This window comes from Petaurus breviceps, unplaced genomic scaffold (genome assembly GCF_028583685.1).
Source record: "Petaurus breviceps papuanus isolate PSGF00001 unplaced genomic scaffold, PetGlider_PUasm1.0 220, whole genome shotgun sequence".
NCBI lineage: Eukaryota > Metazoa > Chordata > Mammalia > Diprotodontia > Petauridae > Petaurus > Petaurus breviceps.
Genome location: NW_027185876.1, coordinates 20,831,735 through 20,852,640, shown reverse-complemented (window position 1 = coordinate 20,852,640; position 20,906 = coordinate 20,831,735). Strand labels below are relative to the sequence as shown.

At 41.9% G+C, this 20,906-nt stretch overlaps 1 protein-coding gene across 1 annotated transcript in view; it reads left to right on the top strand.

Annotated features, from left to right (window-relative positions):
• ADCY10 (adenylate cyclase 10) overlaps window positions 1-20,906 on the top strand; it is a 144,269-nt gene that overhangs the window by 61,418 nt on the left and 61,945 nt on the right. The window contains exons 10-13 of the mRNA XM_069094515.1: window positions 1,246-1,322; window positions 3,705-3,894; window positions 8,507-8,562; window positions 17,338-17,491. Coding sequence (XP_068950616.1) covers window positions 1,246-1,322; window positions 3,705-3,894; window positions 8,507-8,562; window positions 17,338-17,491 — 477 coding nt within the window. The remainder of the gene's footprint in view (window positions 1-1,245; window positions 1,323-3,704; window positions 3,895-8,506; window positions 8,563-17,337; window positions 17,492-20,906) is intronic.

Genomic DNA, 20,906 nt, shown 5'->3' with positions numbered 1-20,906 from the left:
ACATATTAAGTGCCTACTATGTTGAGGCACGGGTTGTGCTAGCTACTAGGGATAGCAAGACCCAGTGGGAAACAGTCTCAGTGTTGTCAAGGAGCTTACATTCTTCTGCTAATAAACAGTTAGCAAATGCTCTAAGACTCTGTGATGTCCTTTATGCTAAATTGTGTTTTCACCATCTCCTCTCCTTCTTAGGGAAAGCATAAGCAAGGGAAAAGCCAGTCTCACTTGGAGAACAAGACAGGGCCTCTCTGCCTTCTCTGGAGGTGGGGCATTCTGAGTATGGAAAAGGAATTAGTGGGCTTCCCGCTCTAGAAGAAATTTGTGTCTTCAGGAATTTGTCACTGGGATGCAAATTCCCCTTACCATACTTTCTATACATAGAGAGACCCTGTAGCATAGGCATTAAGGACAAGGAGAAGAGAAGTGGGGATGCCCGGATTCCAAAGAGACTCTGAATCTTGGCAGCAGACACATACTGAAAACTCGAGGTGGAAAGGGAAAGAGAAGTGATGGAACTTGGACTGGATTGAAACAAGAGAGAAGAATAGAAGGGAAAGACAATAAAGTCAAGGATTAAAAATGGAAACTTCCAGGTACAGGGTTGGGAATTCCTTCAACAGACACGTAATAGTGATCAGTCTCATCTTTCTGAGGCTGCAAGGGGGTGACATTTTGCACCAAGCACAGGGTCTGGAACCAGGAAGACCTGAGATCAAATAGAGCCTCAGACACTTAACAGCTGTGAAATCCTCAGCAAGTCACTTAATCTATTTGCCTCAGTTTCATCTGTAAAATGGGAATAATAATAACACCTACCTCCCAGGGTTATTTGAAATACCAAATGAGATAATAATTGTAAAATGTTTAGCATATTTAGTGCCTCGTACATGGTAAGCACCAAATAAATGTTAACTATGATGATGATGATGATGATGTATGTAATGCTTTGTGGTTGGCAGATGAGATCTTCCATAAGCAGAATAATCAGCTAAAGCACATACAACTTATAGAAACTTGACCCAATGACCAGAGGTCTGTCCTTATATATCTCCAGCCCTGTGGTGGAAAGAAAATCTCCTGTCAGTAAAGATGATCAGCAAATCAATATAAAGGATATTTCTCTCTTCTTTTTTTCTCTATTTTCCTTCCTTTCTCCCATCTTAATTTCCTTTTCCATTTTCCTCTTTCCTATAAATAACATTTCATTTCTTCATGCTAACTCACTGCTGTTCTCTTGGCCATCAGGATTGTGTCCATTGGGGTGGCCAGCGGAATAGTGTTTTGTGGAATTGTCGGCCATTCTGTGAGACATGAGTACACAGGTATGATAAGTTGCTTTAACTCTGGATGTAATTGGGGCATGCAATTTTATTCATATCCATCTTGTTGCAAAGGTATGCATTTAGGTATATATAGGGCTATATGAAAACATATTGTTGTGGGGTGGCAGTACCAGGACTAATTAATGTAAAAGGGTTAAGAAGTAAAGCAATTTGGGTTAAGTGACTTGTCCAAAGTCACACAACTAGTAAGTGTTAAGTGCCCCAGGCAGGATTTGAACTCAAGTCCTCCTGACTCCAGGGCACGTGCTTTATTGACTGTGCCACCTAGCCACCCCTTCATTTTCTTAATGGATAACTCAGTACCCAGAGTAACCCAACATTTCCCTCTCACAAAGAGATTCACCCCTTAAACAAGACACAAAACATGCATGCATACAAATACTGTGCTTCCCTTTATTTATATGTTCCCAGCTCTATGAATTTCCTCAAAATAATAATTCACATTTCTATAGTGCTTTCTTCAAACATTGTGAGGTAGACAGAAAGGTGTTATCCCAGTTTTATAGCGAATCAAGCCATCAGTAAACATTTATTAAGTACCTACTGTTTTAAAGATTTATGCTAGGTTCTGGGATTTCAGAAACAAAGAATGAAACAATCAGCTTATCCTCAATCTTAAGAAACAAATATATATGTATGTATGTATATACACACACATACATACACATGTGTATATGTGTATCTATATATATATGGAAAGAATGAGAAAGTGCGAATAAATATAGAGAGAATCTATACAAGGGGGTTACAGAAGGGGGGAGGGGCACAGAAGAGGTTTCATGGGGATCTGGATAACATCTCCCAGGGTCGTTAGGATCAAATGAGAAATTTGTGAAGCATTTAGCACAGTGCCTAGCATATAGCAGGTATTTAATAAATGTTATTTTCCCTCCTTCCCTCCCTCCTTCTCTCCCTTCCTTCCTTCCTCTTTCCCTCCTTCCTTTCCTTCCTTCCTCCCTCCCTCCCTTCATTACTTTCTTCCTTCCTGATACTAGATGCTAAACTGAGGGGATGGTAGGGTTTAATGTTTGAAGGCAATAGGAAACAAACTCATAGGCAGGGGAAAATCGAAGACTGGGTGTGGAGTGGGATGATTGAGGGGGAAATCTGCTGGAGAAGACAGGAGATGAGATCAAGCTCCTCACCTGTAGAAGGGTTGATTTGGGGAAAGGAAGAGAAATTGGTGGGTGTCATCAAGGGTCTTTGAGACAAAGATAGGAAATGCTTAGAAAGTTTTAAGTGAACCATGACCAGACTGCTAGGAAGGATTGGCACTAGAATACCAGCTCAAGTCTCCTATGACTACAAATCCAGCATTTGTTCCACTCGAGGGAGGCAGCATGGTAGAATGGGTGGAGTTAGGAGATTCTAGGGTTCCAATCCCCTCCTCACACTGATTGGTAGTGTGGCTCCTACCTTTCCAGTCTTCTTACACCTTACTTCCAGACACATACTCTTTGATCTACAGACACTGGCCTCCCATCTCTTTCATGAACAAGACACTCCAACTTTCTGCTCTGGACATTTTCTCTAGCCATCCGCCATGTCTAGAACATTCTCCCTCCTTACTTCTGCCTACTGACCAACGTGGTTTCCTTTTAAGTCCAAACTAAAATCCCACCTGTTGCACAGCACCTTCCCCATCCCTTTCCAGTGGTTTCCCTCTGTTAATCATCACCTATTTATCTTGTATATAGCTCATTTATCCAGATTTGTTTGCATGTGTCTCCCTGTTCATTTGTGAGCTCCTTGAGGGCAGTGACTCTCTTTGGCCCTTTTGTGTCCCCAACACTTAGCACAATACTTGGCACATAGTAGGTGCTTAATAAACATTTATTGAGTAAATTGAATTGAACCTCAAGCAATGCACCTGATGTTTCTGGGCCTCAATTTAATCATTAGTGAGATGAGAATAATAAGACCTGTAACACCATCTTCACAGGGGAAGTGAGAATCCCATGCCTTCGTGTCTATAAAGCATCCTGATCTTAATGTGTCACACAAATGACAGTGGAGAGCATCCTCCTCATTACGTGTCAGTACGTGTCATTAACATGTAACATGTAATATTTTATGTTCTATTACCCATTTCCCCTTAAGGGGGTTATTTCCCAATGAAATGGTTAAATACCAAGTATTTCTATAGAGACCCCAGACCACATAAGGAGAATGGAGGATTTGCCTTGCTCTAGAATTGAAAGCTGATTATCTGTATTCTGGTACATTGCCTAAACAGTGTGTGTGTGTGTGGGGGGGGTCAGAAGGCCGTTGGGAGGGGGTGTCACTTGAGAGTATGACCACCTTCAGATGCAATGATTAGTGTTCTGTACCTCTTCTTTTTCTTTTTCTCTCATGACATAGTCATTGGTCAAAAAGTCAACATTGCTGCCCGCATGATGATGTACTACCCTGGCATCGTGACCTGCGACTCAGTGACCTACAACAACAGCAACCTTCCCTCCTACTTTTTTAAAGAACTCCCTAAGCAGCATATGAAAGGTGTTGCTGAGCCTGGAACAGTCTATCAGTGCCTGGGCCTGAATGAGACAGTGTGAGTGTGATGCCACGAGCTCCTCCCATTATCTGTTTGGAAAAAAATCGAGCACAAGAAAGTCTTACCCAGAGCTCTTTTTCTGAGATCACTGATCTCCCCACTCCCAGCTAAGAATAAATGATCAGAACATTTCATTGTCCATATACCAGCCTCAACTGGTGTCATTCAGTGGAGGATCTATTTCCTTCCCCACATCTAAGAGTCCTTGGCCAAACCCCTTACTCTGATTTCATCCATCATTAAGTACACAGGATGCCAAATTAGGTGCTGGAGATAACAAAGATGAGATGAAAAAGTCTGTCCTCAAAGAGCTTATATTCCACTGGGGGGGGGGGGGGCAGGACAGAGCAGTCAGTAAAATTATCCCTCCCACATTTTTTTTTTGCCTTTTTGGAGGGCAATTGGGGTTAAGTAACTTGCCCAAGGTCACATGGCTAGTTTGTGTGTGTGTGTGTGTGTGTGTGTGGGTGTGGGTGTGGGTGTTATGTGTCTGAGGCCAGATCCAAACTCGGGTCCTCCTGACTCTGGGAACAGCACTTTTACTCACTGCACCACCCAGCTGCCCTCCCTTCCACATTTTTGGCCCTCCCTTTGTACCAGAGAAGAAGTCTGAATTTTTTTCTTTTTCTTTTATGAGGTGTTTATAGTATTTTTTTGTAAAATGTGGGTTGATATTATATAATACTATACATATATTTTATGCATTTCTGAGTTTCTAAACTTTTTCTGTATTGTCTTCTGGCTTTTACATGTCATCTGCAGCTTTTGCAAAACTCCCCCCAAATTCCCTTTTAATTTCTTATGTCAACCCATGATATATTGAAACCGCAATCAGGAAAGTTGTGATGTAGAAGGGATAACTGTATGTAAGCAGATAAGTGTATGCTTGATTATTCGAGAAAGGTGGGAACACTTGGCAGTAATTAGAAAGATCGGGAAAGGCTTCTCATAGGAGGTGGCACATGAACAGAGACCCAAATAAAAAACAGGGATCCTAAGAGGTAGAGGTGGGAAGCATGTGTCTGGACAAAGGCAAGAAGACGAGATGGAATGCTGAGTTTGGAGATGATAAGCAGGCCTGTTTAATTGGAAGGTAGAATAGTTTTGGGGAGTTGTATATGTGTGCAATAAACCTAGAAAGGCAGAATACATCCTAAAGGTGAAAGGCTTTAAATGCCAAGCTGAAGAATTCATACTTTGTCCAAAAGGTAATAATAGGGAGTTACTGAAGGTTCTTGAGAATGGGAGTGAAATATCTTCCTCAGTTTCCTCAACTATATAATGGAGACAATAATAGCACCTACTTCCCAGGACTGTTGGGAAGATCAAATGAGAGAATATTTGCAAAGCATTTAGAACAGTGTCTGACACATAGTAGGCTCTTAATAAATGCTTGTTTCCTTCCCTTTATTATATATCAAAGACTATCCTAAGCACTAGGGATACAAAAATATTGGCAAAAGAACACCAAACCAAGTCCCTTCCCTCAAAGAGCATACGTTATAATGGGAGTGACATCTCAATAATGAGGTACATATAGGATATATACAGAGTAGACAGACAAGGGTGATCTACAAAGAAAAGATATTAGCAAGTGGTGTGAAGGGGAAAGTCTAAGAAGGTAGGATTTGGGCTGAAGGAAACTAAGGCAGAGGTACAAGAACAGAGCTTCCTAGTAGGTAGGCCTGCCACACAAAGGCCACAAAAGAGAAGGAGACATATTTGAGGAATTGCCAGTAGGGCAGTAGAATGCATGGAGAGGAGTAGAGTGTAAGACTAGAAAGGCAGGGAGAGGTCAGGTTGTGAAGGGTTTTCAAAGGCCAGCTAAAGCAGCAAAGTCCCCCAAAAGTGACATGGCAGGTGGCATGTGCCAGACTTTAAGTCAAATCACCACCACCACCTTGGCCAGTACTTCCCCAGGACCCTCATGGAGACAGCCCAGGACTCTGAGTCCAAGAGCCTTGGTGATGGCAGTGTCCAACCAAACCTTCAGACTTTTGCCAGTCCGGCCCCTATAGCTATTATTGAGAGGAGAGACCATTGGAGGCAGTCACCTTACTCCTCTCCAAACTGCTGACGAGGTGCCATTAGGGCATTGGAGCTCGATGAGTCACAGCATCCCCTGGATCAGTGATCCTGCTTCTAGCCGAACCGTCATGGCCATCATCTGGGGAGGTGGCTCCTGTGGAAAGGGGTCCGACAAGCAGGCAAGCCAGCCTAACTGAATCAACAAGGCACCCCAAGGTCTAGAGACAATAGGCAGCGATCACCGGGCAGGTCAAACCATCTCCCCCCACCTTGACCACCACCCTTTTTCAGACACCAGTGGAAACAATCTTAAGGGCCTTGGGAATATCAGTGCTTCCAGTATGGGAGCATCCCAGGAGCTACTCCCCCAGGTGCTGCAGACAAAACTGCTGAAGAGCCAGAAGAGAAAGTCCTTGTCACCATAGTTCCTGACAGATGGCTCAACATTAGAAATGGATACGATTTTATCAATGAAAATGACATTTAAAAAGAAGCATAATTATCTGCTTTATCACTACCCCCTAAGCACCTTGGGACCTTTCTACCTTGCTAGCAGACTGTTGTTCTTTACTGAAGAACACCATGCAAGTCCATTTTAGGATTCTTCCTTGCGCTGAGATGAATTATCTGGGTCAGGTGTCTTGAACTCATTTAAGGGACTTAGGTTTTTTTTCTAAATAAACCTTTAAAAACAAACTTGATCATCAGTAAAAACTATTATGAAATAATAGGCAAGATCTTCCATAGTGAAATCCTTAGTGTTTAACAATGAGAAATCAAATAAGCAAAAGCTTTTGTTCTGTGTCTTCCCCTTCTAGACCTGCTTAATGATTCACTCCCTTTGCTTCTGTTTTCCTTTTCTTTCCTTCAACCATGTTTCTTGGGCCAGCCTTCTTGGAACTGCCCCCTCTGCTGCTTTCATCCACTCTTTTCTAGTTCTGGACCCATAATCAAATCAACCCTGCCATTGCTGCTGGAAAGGATGTGCCATTTTACTCTCCTATGGCTCCACCCACCATCCCTCTCCAACTAAAATAACCCTCTCTGCTCACCATCTCCCTGATTGGGGTTGGTGCATATATAGTTTGGGTTCTGCTGATTTCACTCAGGATCATAGATGTTCTCTCCTTATCTTTTCATTTGGGTTAAAGTCCTTATGACTCAAGTCAACAAATCAATAAGCATTTGTTAAGAGCCTACTGGGTGCCAATCCCTGGGGACACAAAGAAAGATGAAAGATGGTTCTTGCTCTCAAGGAGCACACAACCTAATGATAGCCACAATATACAAGCAATTATATGCAAACAAGGTATATACAGGAGAAAAGAGAAAATCAACAGAGTGAAGACATCAGCGTTAAGGGGATGAGGAAAGGCTTCCCACTGATTGATTTCTGTGTCTTCAGTTTTCTTAAAGCATATATGCTAGCCAGTTATTAAATCTGGTTCTAATCACCAGGAGACCTGGTCTTTCCCCCAAATCCTTCTTCCAGGGATTTTTAACCAGAGGTCTATGAACTGTTTAAAAAAATATTTTGATAATTCTACTTCAATACAATTGTCCTCCCCTTGTAATCTTATATGTTTTGTTTTACGCATATATAAGCATTCTGAGAAGTTCATAGACTTCACAAGACACACACGCACTCACAAGTTAGGATCCTCTGTTTAGTCTGACTTAACATGTAGGTTGAATCTTACTAATAGTCACATTACTTTGATTTCCTGGCAACAAACTAGGAGAAAAGGAGCACAAAGCTCTGACCTTTGATTTAAATATCTGTAATATCAGAAATCAGGAAACCAGGATACTGCACAGGAAGGGAATAAATTTAAGACTGATCACTCTTTTAAGTCAACATCCTGAAAACAGCTGAGGGGCTAGACCCTGTGGGATGGGTCTAGTTATGTTTCACATCCCCTGAGGATTTATAAAAGCAGCAAAGAGCAGGTCCTCCTGTCATCGCTGTCCTCCACAGGGTCAGAGTTTAGAGTAGCACACAGCATAAGACTCCTTCCCCTGGCATTATGGGGTTCTGGTCCCCAGGTCCACGATCTGGACTCATGGTGTTTTAGGCAGTCAGTCCTTAGTTCCTAGTTTAGCTAACCATACTATTCTGATATTGCCTTAAAATTTCAGGGAACAATGGGGCCACACCATTTCTGGAGTCATGGAACGTCCCAGAACAGAAGAGGACCTCAATCTGTGGCAAATTCAGACTGGAGCACATCTCCTAAACCCTCTAATGATGCAAATTTGAGCTACAGGGAGATCCTAGAAAATCCCAAGTTTCTTGAGAGCTAGGAATATATGTTCATTGGCCATTTGCTAGGTGTTGGGTCTCTCTAGAAGAGGAGACAATTATGGAAATCTTGTTTGCCAACCCTCCTGGACCTTCTCTTGGAAAGGAAAGAGACACCTTTCTTTCCCACCCTTATGTTCCCCCCATTTTTAGGGTCTTAATCTACCACCTTCTCAGGGAAGAGGAATATCTATGCTAAAGTGGGGACTTTCTGGATATTAAGACCTGCTTTTAGCAAACAAGTGTTTAGAATCTGACATGTCCTTTTCTTCCCAATAGGATGTTTGGTATGTCATCTCTCAGCTGCAGCAAATGTGAAGATTACCCTCTACTGGGTAAGTAATGAAACCATGATTTTTCTGAAATCTCCTTTACACATCCATTTTCTGTGCTACTGAGCCCATCTATACAGACTCCTCCAAGGGGATACAAAGGCCTCTTTGGCTCAGAGTTTTCCATTAATTTCTAGCAGCTTCTTGGCTTATCCATCATGATCTGTCTTGAATACTGTCACATCCATGCCAGGTAAGTATAAAATTGGGACAGCATTCTTTTCTAAAAGATTTCTTGTTTTTCCTTTTCAAGCTTCAGGGTTGAGAAAGTTGCTTTCTTCCCTTGTACATTGGAAGGAATGAGAATGAAATAATTTTTTTTTTAAGTTAAAGATTCTTTTTAAAAAAAAATCAGGCCATTTATAGCTAGGTGGTATAATGGATCAGTTGAATCAAGCTGGGAACCTGGACTCAGGAAGAACCACGGCTCTTAATAGCTCTGTGACCCTAGGCAAGTCACTGGACCACAATGTGCCTCAGTTTCCCCATCGGTAAAATGAGGCTAATAATAGCACCTATATCCCAGGATGGTTGTGAGGATAAAATGGAGTCTATAAATGCAAGCTATTATTTTCCTTTCCTGCTGTACCCCTCTCATTCTCCACAATCTTCAGACATGAGTGGTAGCGGCTCAGCAATCCCACCTGCTCTTTCAGAGATTTTTAACATAATCTTTAGTTTTGCTGGGCATGCTTACCTGACCTCATGATGGACAACTCCCTTTTCTCCTATCTCCTTGCTTAATCTAGGGTTTCCACTCACTATTAGTTAGTTTGCCCCTATCTTTTCCATGTCTGAGGTAATTTTCCTTGCCAGAGAAGTCTCCCATTAACATTACGCTTCCCACTTTCCACCAAGAGGCAGCTAGGTGGCAGCCCTGACATCAGAAAGATCTAAGGTCAAATCCAGCCTCAGACACCTAAGAGCTGTAGGCAAGTCACTTAAACTCTGCCTGCCTTGGTTTCCTCAGCTGTAAAATGGGGATAATAATAGCACCCACCTCCCCAGGTTGTTGTGAAGATCAAATGAGGTAAAGCTCCTGCACACAGTAGGTGCTCAACAAATGCTTATTCCTCCTTCCCTCGCCTGATGTGAGCAGCTGTTCTATCTCTCCTTTGATCCGCTTTTCCCCAACCAAGCTAAGAAAAACCCCCACAAACTTCTCCAAATAGACTCTCTCCATGTCTCTAAAATCTTTTACTTGTGGAGTTGACTTGATATGTTCATGAGTTGACATGATAGTTCATTTGAGACTATCATTATTAAATATCATCTCATTAGATTTAGTTCAATGGTCTAGCTCATCAAGTCTGAACTCTGCCATGGATGTTAGCCACTGTCTAGCCCATGTCCCTCTATCGAGGACAGCATGAGAGACTCGGCTAACATAATGGCTCTCCTTGAGGCACAATGCTCTTCACTGACCACTGTCCTTTATCTGCCTTCAGGGTTTGCCCTGTGTTCAGTCACTCTGGCTCCTCAATAGTGATAAGGAGGTTCTCAGGGCCTTCATTGTACTGCTACCTGACCCCTCAGGACCATTCTATTTTGAGCTCTAGCCTAAGGTGACCTCCCCAGCAGGGGAAGAGGAGAAAAAAGGTACCCAGAGTATGGAAAAGAATCAAACATGGCACAGTTTTATTCACCACATGGACAAGGGAATGCTAAGCAATTACGAATCATAAGATAATTGCAATCAGTTGAGATGCAAAGATACTAGTCTCTTTGGGAAACTTTAGGAAACTTTGAAAGAGGGCTCCTTGTCCACTCTTTTACATTTTCTTCTCTGCTGAAAGAGTACAGCCCAATCAGAGCTATGTGAGCTTTTTTTCTTTCTGGCCATCTCTCCCTGAGTGACTCCTTCTCTTTCAGCCAATCAGCCTCTGTTTTTCCCACTGCAGCTGCTGTCAGCAGCAACTGTTTGTCGTAATTGATACCTCACTGCTCTGGTGCCTGGGAAGGGAGGAGAAGATGCCAGATGCTTTCTGAGATCTCCAAAGGCCTAGTACCAAAGGAAAGGAGCTGTAACCAGGATGCAGCCCCATCCCAGACTTGCTTAGGAGGTCATATAACTTTAGGGAGCGCTGGTAGGAACAATACTCTCAAGTTCTCAGCATCAACCTTGCTCCTTCAGGCTGAGGTGAAAAGAGAAACCAGAGTGTCTGGAATTGTTGCATTGGCACATATACACAGAGTTCCAGCTTAGTAGTCGATTAAAAGTGTCTTCACTGAAGATAGGAAGTAATCAAAGCTGATCTGTACATGCTATGAAGTGAGGGAAGGAGGAAGGCTAATAACCTTATTAGATGCTTTGCTAAAATCTAGATCAACTGTATCCATATTATTACTCCAATTTGGCAGTATCATTAACCTATCCAAAAAGGAGATGATCTTTAAGTTTGGCATGGCCTGGTCTTTATGGAATGGCACTATCTCTCTGTGGCTACTGCTTTCTTTCTTTTCTAAACAGCCATTCACGACCTTAGAATTTTATCAGGAATTGCAATCAAGCTCATGGTCCAATAGTTTAAAGATGCAATTTCCTTTAGTCTTCATGTCTTTCTTGAATCCTGTGGTATTTTTTTTTTGTTCTCCACAATCTTTCAAGATCATTGATTATCATGCCTCAGCAATCACATCTGCCAGGTTTCAGTGGATCCTCAGGTGCCCTTCCCTGGGACAGGTGACCTGAATTCCTGAAGGGCAGGTGGATGCTCTCTTGCCATCTCCTTACTTATCTTTGATACCAAATCCCTAGTAGTTATTTTTATTCTGTCCTTTCTAGTATAAAATCATTGTCCTTGGCAGAGAAAAACAGAGGACAGTGAGCTGAACAGCTGACTGACTTTCTGCTCTCCATTGTTTGTCATCCTCTCATCATCCCTGAAGAACAGCCCTGCTCTCTTCTGGAGTCTTCTACTTTTCCTGACATAACTTTTTTGCCATGCTTAGCTTTCTTCTTGACAGCTACTGTTCATCGTGAGTTTGGGCGGTTTGAGAGTATCATTCAGAGATTGTGCCAAACTCTTAAATTCATCCTCTCTTACCAACCTTTGCTTCCATCATCTTAGGTGTCTTTTTTTTTCCTTACACGTCTTTTAAAAACGTTTTTAATTTTTATCTTTTGCTTATTCATATCTTTAAAACAAATCTAAACCAAGTGACAAATTCTCTGCCCACAAGAATCTTTGGGCGACTTCTCCTTTTCCCCTCAACTTTAGAAATTGGTTGGAATATTAGAGTTTGTGCAGGCAAGCAGTGTAAATTCCATGATTTGCATTCATGCAACATCCATCACTAGAAGAATATCATATAATCAAGGTTGTACACTTATCTTTTCTCTATTGGGTGGGAATGGGAGGCATAGTACAAAGGCTTATGTGGGACTGGGAAAAGGACTGTCTTATTCTCCCAATTTGTTTGAAGAGTCCCTGCGACTAGGGAGGAAAATAAAAATATGAGAGAATTATAATCTTCTCACATTCCCGTGTCCTTATTAATTTAGAGGTTTTGAAACCATCTTTGTACTAATGTCCACAAAGTATAGTGCTATTTTTTCCTTTTCCTCATTCTTCTTGATCTCTTTTCTTTCTCCTTTTCCTTGCGTCCTTCTCTATATCCTTTTCCTCCCTTGGCTTTATTGTTCTCCTCTTCCTGAAGTTTTGTTTGCCCAAGTCCTTAGCATAGTAGATTTGGGGCTGGAAGCAACCTCAAATGCCATGTAGTCCAGTCCCTTCATTTCACAGATGAAGAAGCTGGGGCACGGCTAGGGAAAGTAACTTGCAAAGGTCGAGCGACAGAGCCATGATTTTGACATAAGTCCTCAGAATTCAGCTTGCTTGATCTTTCCTTGGTACCACAGTGTCTCCTCATCTTTGGCTTCCTTTTCTTTCTGTTCAAGTCCCTTTCTAATCCTCCCAGATCTCCCCTTTGTAAATTCAAACTTTGGCCTTCCTCACTATTCCCAAATCTACCTTTATACAGTCCTTCTCCTTCAGTTCAAGTACCATACTATAATTATATTAACAATTAGTAACAATAACATTACTACTTAATAATAACTATATTGTTCTCCTCCCATGGACACCTTTTATTCATAGATCCTTGGTCTCACCAAGTCAGTGATTCCTATGAGGACAAATTTCTCTCCTTTGCATTTGAATCTCTACTTCATCCTTGCTGAGGGCAACTGCTTCTGAGGCTCAGTGTACCTAGACTTTCCTATACTCTATACTCAGCCATATAGTTGTATACTAGGTTCATTTCTTGATAGGGGAAATAAACTCATTCATTGGCTTGTTACTCCTACCATTGCAATTCTATTGTTGGCTCCAATTCAGGGTTTCACCCCAAATGGGGGGAAATAAAAAGGTACCCACCATACAAATGTGCATTCAGGCAGAAAAGAAATCCTTTATTTCAACATTGAGAAGGGAATGCTAAGCATGAAAGAACCAGGAGTGTAAGGGAAGGGGGCTGATGCAATCCCCCACAGACAGTCTGTAACTGGTTCCCATCTGATAACCACACGATAAAGAAATGGACGTCGGATGAGCTGCATGGCTACGATTGCGGTACATTCAGATGGACCACCCAGCAAAGAGAGGTCATCTTCATTTTCCCTTATCTAGATATTATTTGACAGAGAAACAATGCTGTAAGAGGAGAGGCCTTGAGCCACCCTCAACCCCCATTCAACATGTGAATATGAGCTCCTGTTGTTTGCATCTTTGTGTTTGTACTGATCTCCCATCACATGGAAAAGTGTTAGCAATAGTTCTAGCTTCGTGAACTTTGAAAGATCAAAAGGGCGGTTTACCCAAAGTTTGGAAGTCAGAGTCCGTGCCAGGTTTCATGGTTGTACATACCAACACGGAGGCCCTGCTGCATGGCCCCAGAACCCCAGTCAAGTGGTAGATAATATGAGGACATCCAGAAGCTATGTCATATTTGGGAGTGAACCTGGTGAGGTAAATGCTAGGTAGAAGCTACATTAAATTTGAGTCTGCTCTCTCCAAGGATCACAGCATGGCACAGGGGAGATTATGCCCCTTAGGAGCTGGGAGGGAAATGCTGGTAACTTCTGTGTTTGCTATGCCTTCTCAGCAAATATAATTTTGTAAAAGTTAATTGATAATTATGATAACACCAATAGTTTCTTGACAGTTTCCCTGACCCTGACATACTATCCTTCCCCCATACAACCTGCTTGACCTCAGTTTCTCTGATTCCTGGTCTGGGAACATAAAAGATCCCAATCTTGTATAGTGCCTACTTCTCAAGCTGGGTGAATGCCCAAGACCACTAGCAAGTCACCCTGATGACTGACTGACTAAACAGGTTTCCAGATGGAGATGAGTAGGGTCTCATCCTGAAAAGCTAAGTGTTACTGTAACCTTGCAAGTGCCTCATTTCAACCCAACACTGAACATGAACTAAGAGGATGCTGGCTATAAACCTGTGCCTAAAACAATGTTATTTAATTAGTTCAATAGAGCTGGGGTGCTAAGCACTGTAAGCCAACAGTGTGGGAGACATACTGGAATGGGGTCAAGCCAAGAGCATTAGGAAAAGCTACTCCCATACCTCAGGGGATGTAGCCAGCCTCACTTAGAGATAATGAGCTTGAGTGTCACCATATATTCATTACAGAATGGTGATTAGAATAGAATTCAATAACTTACTAAGTACTCAAACCATCCATTGGGAGGCTAAAGGTTTTTTTTTAATAGTTTGTTATTTTTATTTTAAAGTAACAAGATTAAAAAAAAATTAGTCTAGCCTCCTCCTCCCAACCCAATTGAACAAATAAAAACAAAAGCAAAAACAAATCCCTCAATCCATAACTAACAAATTCCTATATTAACCCTGCCTGAAAATGTGTATCTCTTTTTGTCTGTCATGAGGTGAATGGCATGCTTTACTTTTATTCTCTTGGACTCATCTACCATCATTGTATTGATCAGAATTCTAAAGGCTTCCAAAGTTACCTCTGCAATGCTGTCATTGTATAAATTGTTCACTTAGTTCTGCTCACCTTGTTCTGTACTAAGGCTCAGTTTCCTCTGAAATTGTTCAGTGCATTCTTTCTTGTGACACAATAACACTCCATTCCATTCATAACAATTTAGTCATTACCCAGGAGCAGAATTCTCCTTCAATTTCCCATTTGGGGTCCCCACAAAAAGCATTTCTATAACTGTTTTTGTGCCTATAGATCTGTTTCTCCTTTCTTTGATTTCTTTAGGCATAGGCCAAGTAGTAGTATAGCTGAGGCAAAGGGTTTGGTAACTCTTTGGACATGGTTCCAAGTTGCTCTACAGAATAGCAGTACCTTCCACATGTGGGAGGCTAGAATCCAAGGCTCATGGGGGCATGAAGCCATTTTTTCAAGGGTCTTCATTAGCCATTTTACATTCGACCTCCATTGAGCACACTCAGATCAAAGGACAAGCAGGATCTACTTTTTTAGTGACCTTCCTCTATCTCCCCAATACTTATTCTTCCTACCCTAAAGCTGCTGCAATTGTGACTGCCTCAGAAGACACTGCCCTTGGTCCCTACAGATAGTTCTTCGCCTTTCTCTCCTGGCAATGGTTGAAAAGAGAGAGAGACAGAGAGAGAGAGAAAGAGAGAGAGAGACAGACAGCAGACAGACAGAGACAGAGACAGAGTCAGAGACACACAGAGAGAAACAGAGACAGAGAGAGGAGATTTCACACAGGAGATATCCATTTGAAGTACCTGTCTGCCTAGGTTTACAACCAGGTTAGTGTCAGGTCTGGGATAAAGGTCAGCTTTAACTGCTTATGAGAACCAATTTTTAAGGCATCAGTGTGAGTATTTACACATCAGAAATCACTAATTACAACAGGTGGGTGGCACAAGGGCAGCTACATAGGTGCCATAGTATACAGAGTGCTGTGCCTGGAGTCTAGAAAACTCATCTTCCTGAGTTCGAGTCTGGCCTCAGATACTTAACTAACTCTGTGACCTTGGGCAAGTCACTTCACCCTGCTGGCCTCAGTTTATTCATCTGTAAAATGAGCTGGAGAAGGAAATGGCAAACTACTCTAGTACCTTTGCCAAGAAAACCCCCAATGGGGTCATAAAGAATCAGACGCAAGTGAACAACAACAAATCAGAGCTGATTTATTATTTTGTCTAGAGTAAAGAAAGGGTTAACAATACAGTCTAAGCTTTAAAATGTGTGCATGCATGTCCTTTTCTCCCAGAGAATCCGAGTGATTGGATATTTGCCAGCATACCCCTGCATTGCTTTAGAAATACTGCTTGGACTCAGTAGGAGCCATGTCCAGAGTACTGTAGAATTATAATGATAGTAACAATGGTAACAAGCATGTATGTGGCACTTTAAGGTCTTTAAAGTGCTTTACCTCCATGACCTCATTCCTCTGGGCAAGATTAGCCACCACTGAAGCCTCTGGACAACTCAAGAGAGTCACACTTATGCTTTTAAACCGGAAGGGAGTGACCTAGCTGTGCAGCATGGGGCCCCTTTAGCATATCCATATGGTTTGGACTCGAGTAAATCAAAGACTCCAGTCTTCCATGAGGCATGTGCGTCTCGAAGCTTCTCCTCCTTCCCTAGGCTTCAGTACGGTCATCAGGAATGGTGACTTGAGTATGCTTCAAAGGGTGAGTTTCTTGCCAAGGACTTCATATTTTTTAGCAGAATGGCACAGTTAAAAGAGCACTGACCCTGTGTGACCTTTGGAAAATCCTCTTAGCCTCCCTGGGCCCCAATTATCTCATCATAAAATAAAGAGTATGGATTAGTTAACCTTTGAGGTTCCAGATCTGTGCTTTGTGCAATGCTTTTAACAGTATCATTTTATTTTCTTGTGTTCAAATTTTTTCTTCTCTCTGTCTCTCTCCAAAACGCTAGTAATAAATACACAATATAAAACAAAATGAAACAAAACACATCCCTCTATTGACCATGTCCAAAAATATGTGTCTCATTCTGCATATTTGGTCTATCATTTCTCTATCCATAGGTGGCGGAGCATTCCTCATTCCAGTGTTCTGGAATTGTGATTGGTCATTGTTTTGATCAGAGTTCTTGAGTTTCAAAGTTGTTGATTTTTACAATGTTGTTATAATAGTTTAAATTGTTCTGATTCTGCTCATTTCACTCTACATCAGTTCATGCAAATCTTCCCAGGTTTTTAAAATAAAATAAAATAAACACCTAGTTCCCATTCTTGACTCTGTATCTGCCATTGCATTTTCCTCAGTGTTTCATTTCCTCTAGTTTTGAAGCGTGAATTATACCTTCTCATAGCTGTTGTGAAACTTCTCTGAGATTATCCCTGGGGGATAAGGAACCTGGTGGTATAATTCTCTTTATACATAGTGGAAATGATAATAACAAAGGGGAAGAGGATTATAACTGCTCATGCTTATAAATATGCATACTTTAAGGTTTCTAGAAGGCTTTCACCACAAATTTCCATGTTATAAGTAGTTAAAATAGGGTATACCCATTTTACAGATGCAGAAATCAAGACTCCAAGAAGTGACATGAATTTTCCATGGATATGTTGTAGGTTCTACAGAATTAGATTTTTTCCTGATAATGTTCTCACATTCTTCCAGAGAAAGTTATTATAAATACAAATATTAAAATAGACATAAATAGAAAGTCATGCATCAAAAAGGGCATCATCATGGACCATTTTAGGCACCAATAAAACAGTTCATCTTGCTTTGCTTTGATCAGGCTTTCCTGTCCTGTTTCATATCTTTTAATAGGGCGCGATAAGGAGATCAAATTGTTTCTGCATAATATGAAGGAATTTCTCCTGTCAAAAAGCAGCCAAGTTCTAATGTTTGAAGGTTTAACGGGATATGGAAAAAGCCAGTTAATTAGTGAACTAGTTTATCTGGCACAAGCTGAAGAGCACAGGTCAGTGTCCTCAAAACCACCTTGGGAAACTTACAGAAAAAAAACTTTATGTGTCCTCTCAGCAACACACCTGCCTTTCTCTTCTGCTTCTCTGGTGATTTTTATTTCCTATGAGTGTCCCTTTCTCAATACTACGGTATCTGGTGTCTAGACACCCAGGAGTGTGAGTTGGAGCAGAACATATTTGTAAAATGGATGCTTTACAATCATAACATTTTGGAGCTGGTTGGGTGCATCCAATTCAAACCTGTCCCCACCCCTTACCAGTTTGCAGTTAAGTAGACTGAGGCCCAGAAAGGTAAGTGACTCACCCAATTTCACATCAAATGTTGATATGGCCAGGATTCAAACCTAGATCTCCCACCTCCAAATTTAGTGCCCCTTCCCAAGTCCCTCAGCTGCCTCTGTTATCCCCCTCTGTGGGTGTGATGCATTGAGATGTTTTATATCTTGTGGTAAACAAAAGCAACAGGCACTGGGATTCCCCCAAACCAGGTCCAGCCAGTATTTTGGTTAATCGGTCAACAATGAGCTTATTTACTGAGCACCTACAGCATTGTTCTAGGTGCTGCAGAAAAGACCCAGAAGGACAAGACTCAGCTTCCATGCCCTAGGCACTTGTAATGTACCTGGTGAAGAGCATATGGGCATGAAAAGTTAACCAAAAGACCTTGGATTTCTTGTGGGCAAGTCCTTCCCGTGACAGTTTCTAATAAAGATTTCTGAGAAGAGGGATATGATCAAAGTGTGGTCTTAGGAAAACTAATCTGGCAGCATTACCCATCAGGCATTAAGAGTCCACACAAGGAAGGATATAGATTTCTGAAGCTGCTGCAATAGCTCAGGTGTGAGGCAACGAGGGACTCTAGCTGGAGTGGAGGTGTGATGAGAAGAGAAAAAAAGAGACATTGAGGAGGAAGGCTCACTAAGGTATGGCCACTGGATGGATGTTGGAGCCACAGGAGTTAGAGATGACTCGGAAATTTTCAGCCTTGACTTGTCTGTCACATATGCCTGCTTGAGCTCACTGCCCCAAGTTTAAGGTACATGGTGGATGTGGATCCACACTCACTCAAAATGAGAGCTCATGAGCCTCCTCTGATGTGTTTCTTTTACCAGATGACCAAAGGACACGTTAGTTCAAAGCACAAGACATTGAATTATATAGCAGGTCAAGATATGTGACATAGAGCACATGTATGGATAATCAATATCAATCAATGAACATTTGTTAAGCACCTACTATGTGTCAGACACTGTGCCAAGTACTGGGGATACAAAAATAAGCAAAAGACAATCCCTGCCCACAAGGAGCTCATAATCTAATAGGGAGACAACATACAAACATACACACCAACACCCCCCCCCAAGCTATAGAGAGGATAAATAGGAAATAATTAAAAGAGGGAAAATACTGGAATTAAGAGGGGTTAGGGAAAGTCTTCTATAGAAGGTGGGATTTGAGTAGGGAAGTGAGAGAGGTCAGTAGTCAGAGCAGGAGAGAGAGAGAGAGAGAGAGAGAGAGAGAGAGAGAGAGAGAGAGAGAGAGAGAGAGAGAGAGAGAGAGAGAGAGAGAGAGAGAGAGAGAGAGAACGAACATTCCAGGCATGAAGGAGAGCCAGATTGAATGCCCAGAGCCAAGAGATGGAGGGTCTTGTTCATGGAACAGCCAAGAGCCCAATGTCACTGGATCAAAGAGTATGTATAAGAGAGTAAGATGTAAGAAGATTGGGAAGGTAGGAGGGGGCTAGGTTGTGAAGAGATCTGAATACCAAACAGAGGATTCTGTATTTGATCTTGGAGGCAACAGGGAGTTGCTTAGAGGCATGATGTGGTCAGACCTGCATTTTAAGAAAATCATTTTGATGGCTGAGTGGAGGATGGATTGGAGTGGGGAGAGACTTGAGGCAGCAGACCCACTAGCAGCTACTGCAGTCATCCAGGTGTGAGGAGAGGAGGGCTTGTTCCAGTGAGGGCGCTGAGTCACAGGAGAGAAGGGGGCCGATTGGAGAGAGGGTGCAAAGGTGGAGATGATGCCAAATCCAGGCTGACTCCTAGGCTGGGAGCCTGAAGTACTGGGAGGAAGGCGTTGCCCCCTACAGTAATAGGGAAATTGTGAGGAGGAAAGATGCGTTCTGTTTTGGATATATTATGTCTTCTGGACATCCAGTTCAAAATGTCTGAAAGGCAGCTGGAGACGCTAGATTGGAGATCAGCAGAGAGATGCTGCTTTGCACCTTCTCTCCTCTGACATGGCTGCCTCACTGGTGCAAGCATGTCTTCAGAGATGATAATAATAGTTACGATGGCTCCTAATCAGTCAAGTTTTATTCCTGTGCTTTATTTTTTTCACCAGCCGATTATAATATAGGGAAAATTGAAAATCATTCCTTTTTTTTAGTTTGAGTCTTAACTTCAAAAGCAGTAAGACTTCTCCTATTTTGATGATCCTTAAGGCACCTTGTCATGCCTTAGAAAAGTCTAGTTGCAATGTTTCAGCCACTGCTTAAGGGATTGTGTCATAATGCCCCAAATAAATCCCAGATTGGTGCTTTTAATCTGTAAATGTTTTCTTTTTTTTTTTTTAACCTGTAGCACCTTGTCAGTCATTGTTCTAATGTACTTTACTGTGTGTTGTGTGTCTGTGCCTTTACCAGCCCTCCCCCCAATGCACTATATTTCCCATGAGGGAAGGGACTTTGTATAGTAATATATGTGTGCCCATATCACCTTCAGAATTCACACTCTTTGTCTCGCCCTTATTCTTGTTGCTCCCACCCCCAGGATATCTTCAGATTATAAGTGTGAATTCTCAGAATATATAGATACGGGTGGCATGCATGTCATAGGCAGCATGGTCAGATATGACTTGAAATCTGGAACAACTCTTGAGGAGATGACAGCCAAAGATCATGCTTGAATTGCCAACATGCTAACTGTTGGGAAAGGGAAAGCAGGCCTCAGGAACATCACTGAGGCAGGGTGCACTTTTCTCTGATCTCTGAGAAAGACATCAGGCTAGAATTATACCTAACTGCCCCTCCTCAAATGTCTCTGGTTTAGAAGTCCAAATCTGGTTGTTACTCAGGCAGAGGGCAGTCCTTAACTTATACTCACCAGCTTAGCTCCTACCCACCAAACTCTGGTTATACAAAAGACCGCTGACAAATAGTGAATAGCAACAAAGCTCATTTTTCCAAGGAAAGAGCAAACAGCTAGAGAATTTATACGGATCAGACTATACCAAAGAACAATTTAAGAGTAAATGAACTCTTCATTAGGAAGCAAGATATGAATCGTTAAGACACTGGAAGAGTGGACCACCTACAGGAGGTTCATTCTAGTAATCTCTAGGAATCCAAGCAAGTCCAGAAGTATTATAGGGGGAGAAATGAACAGGTCTTCAATGATTCAA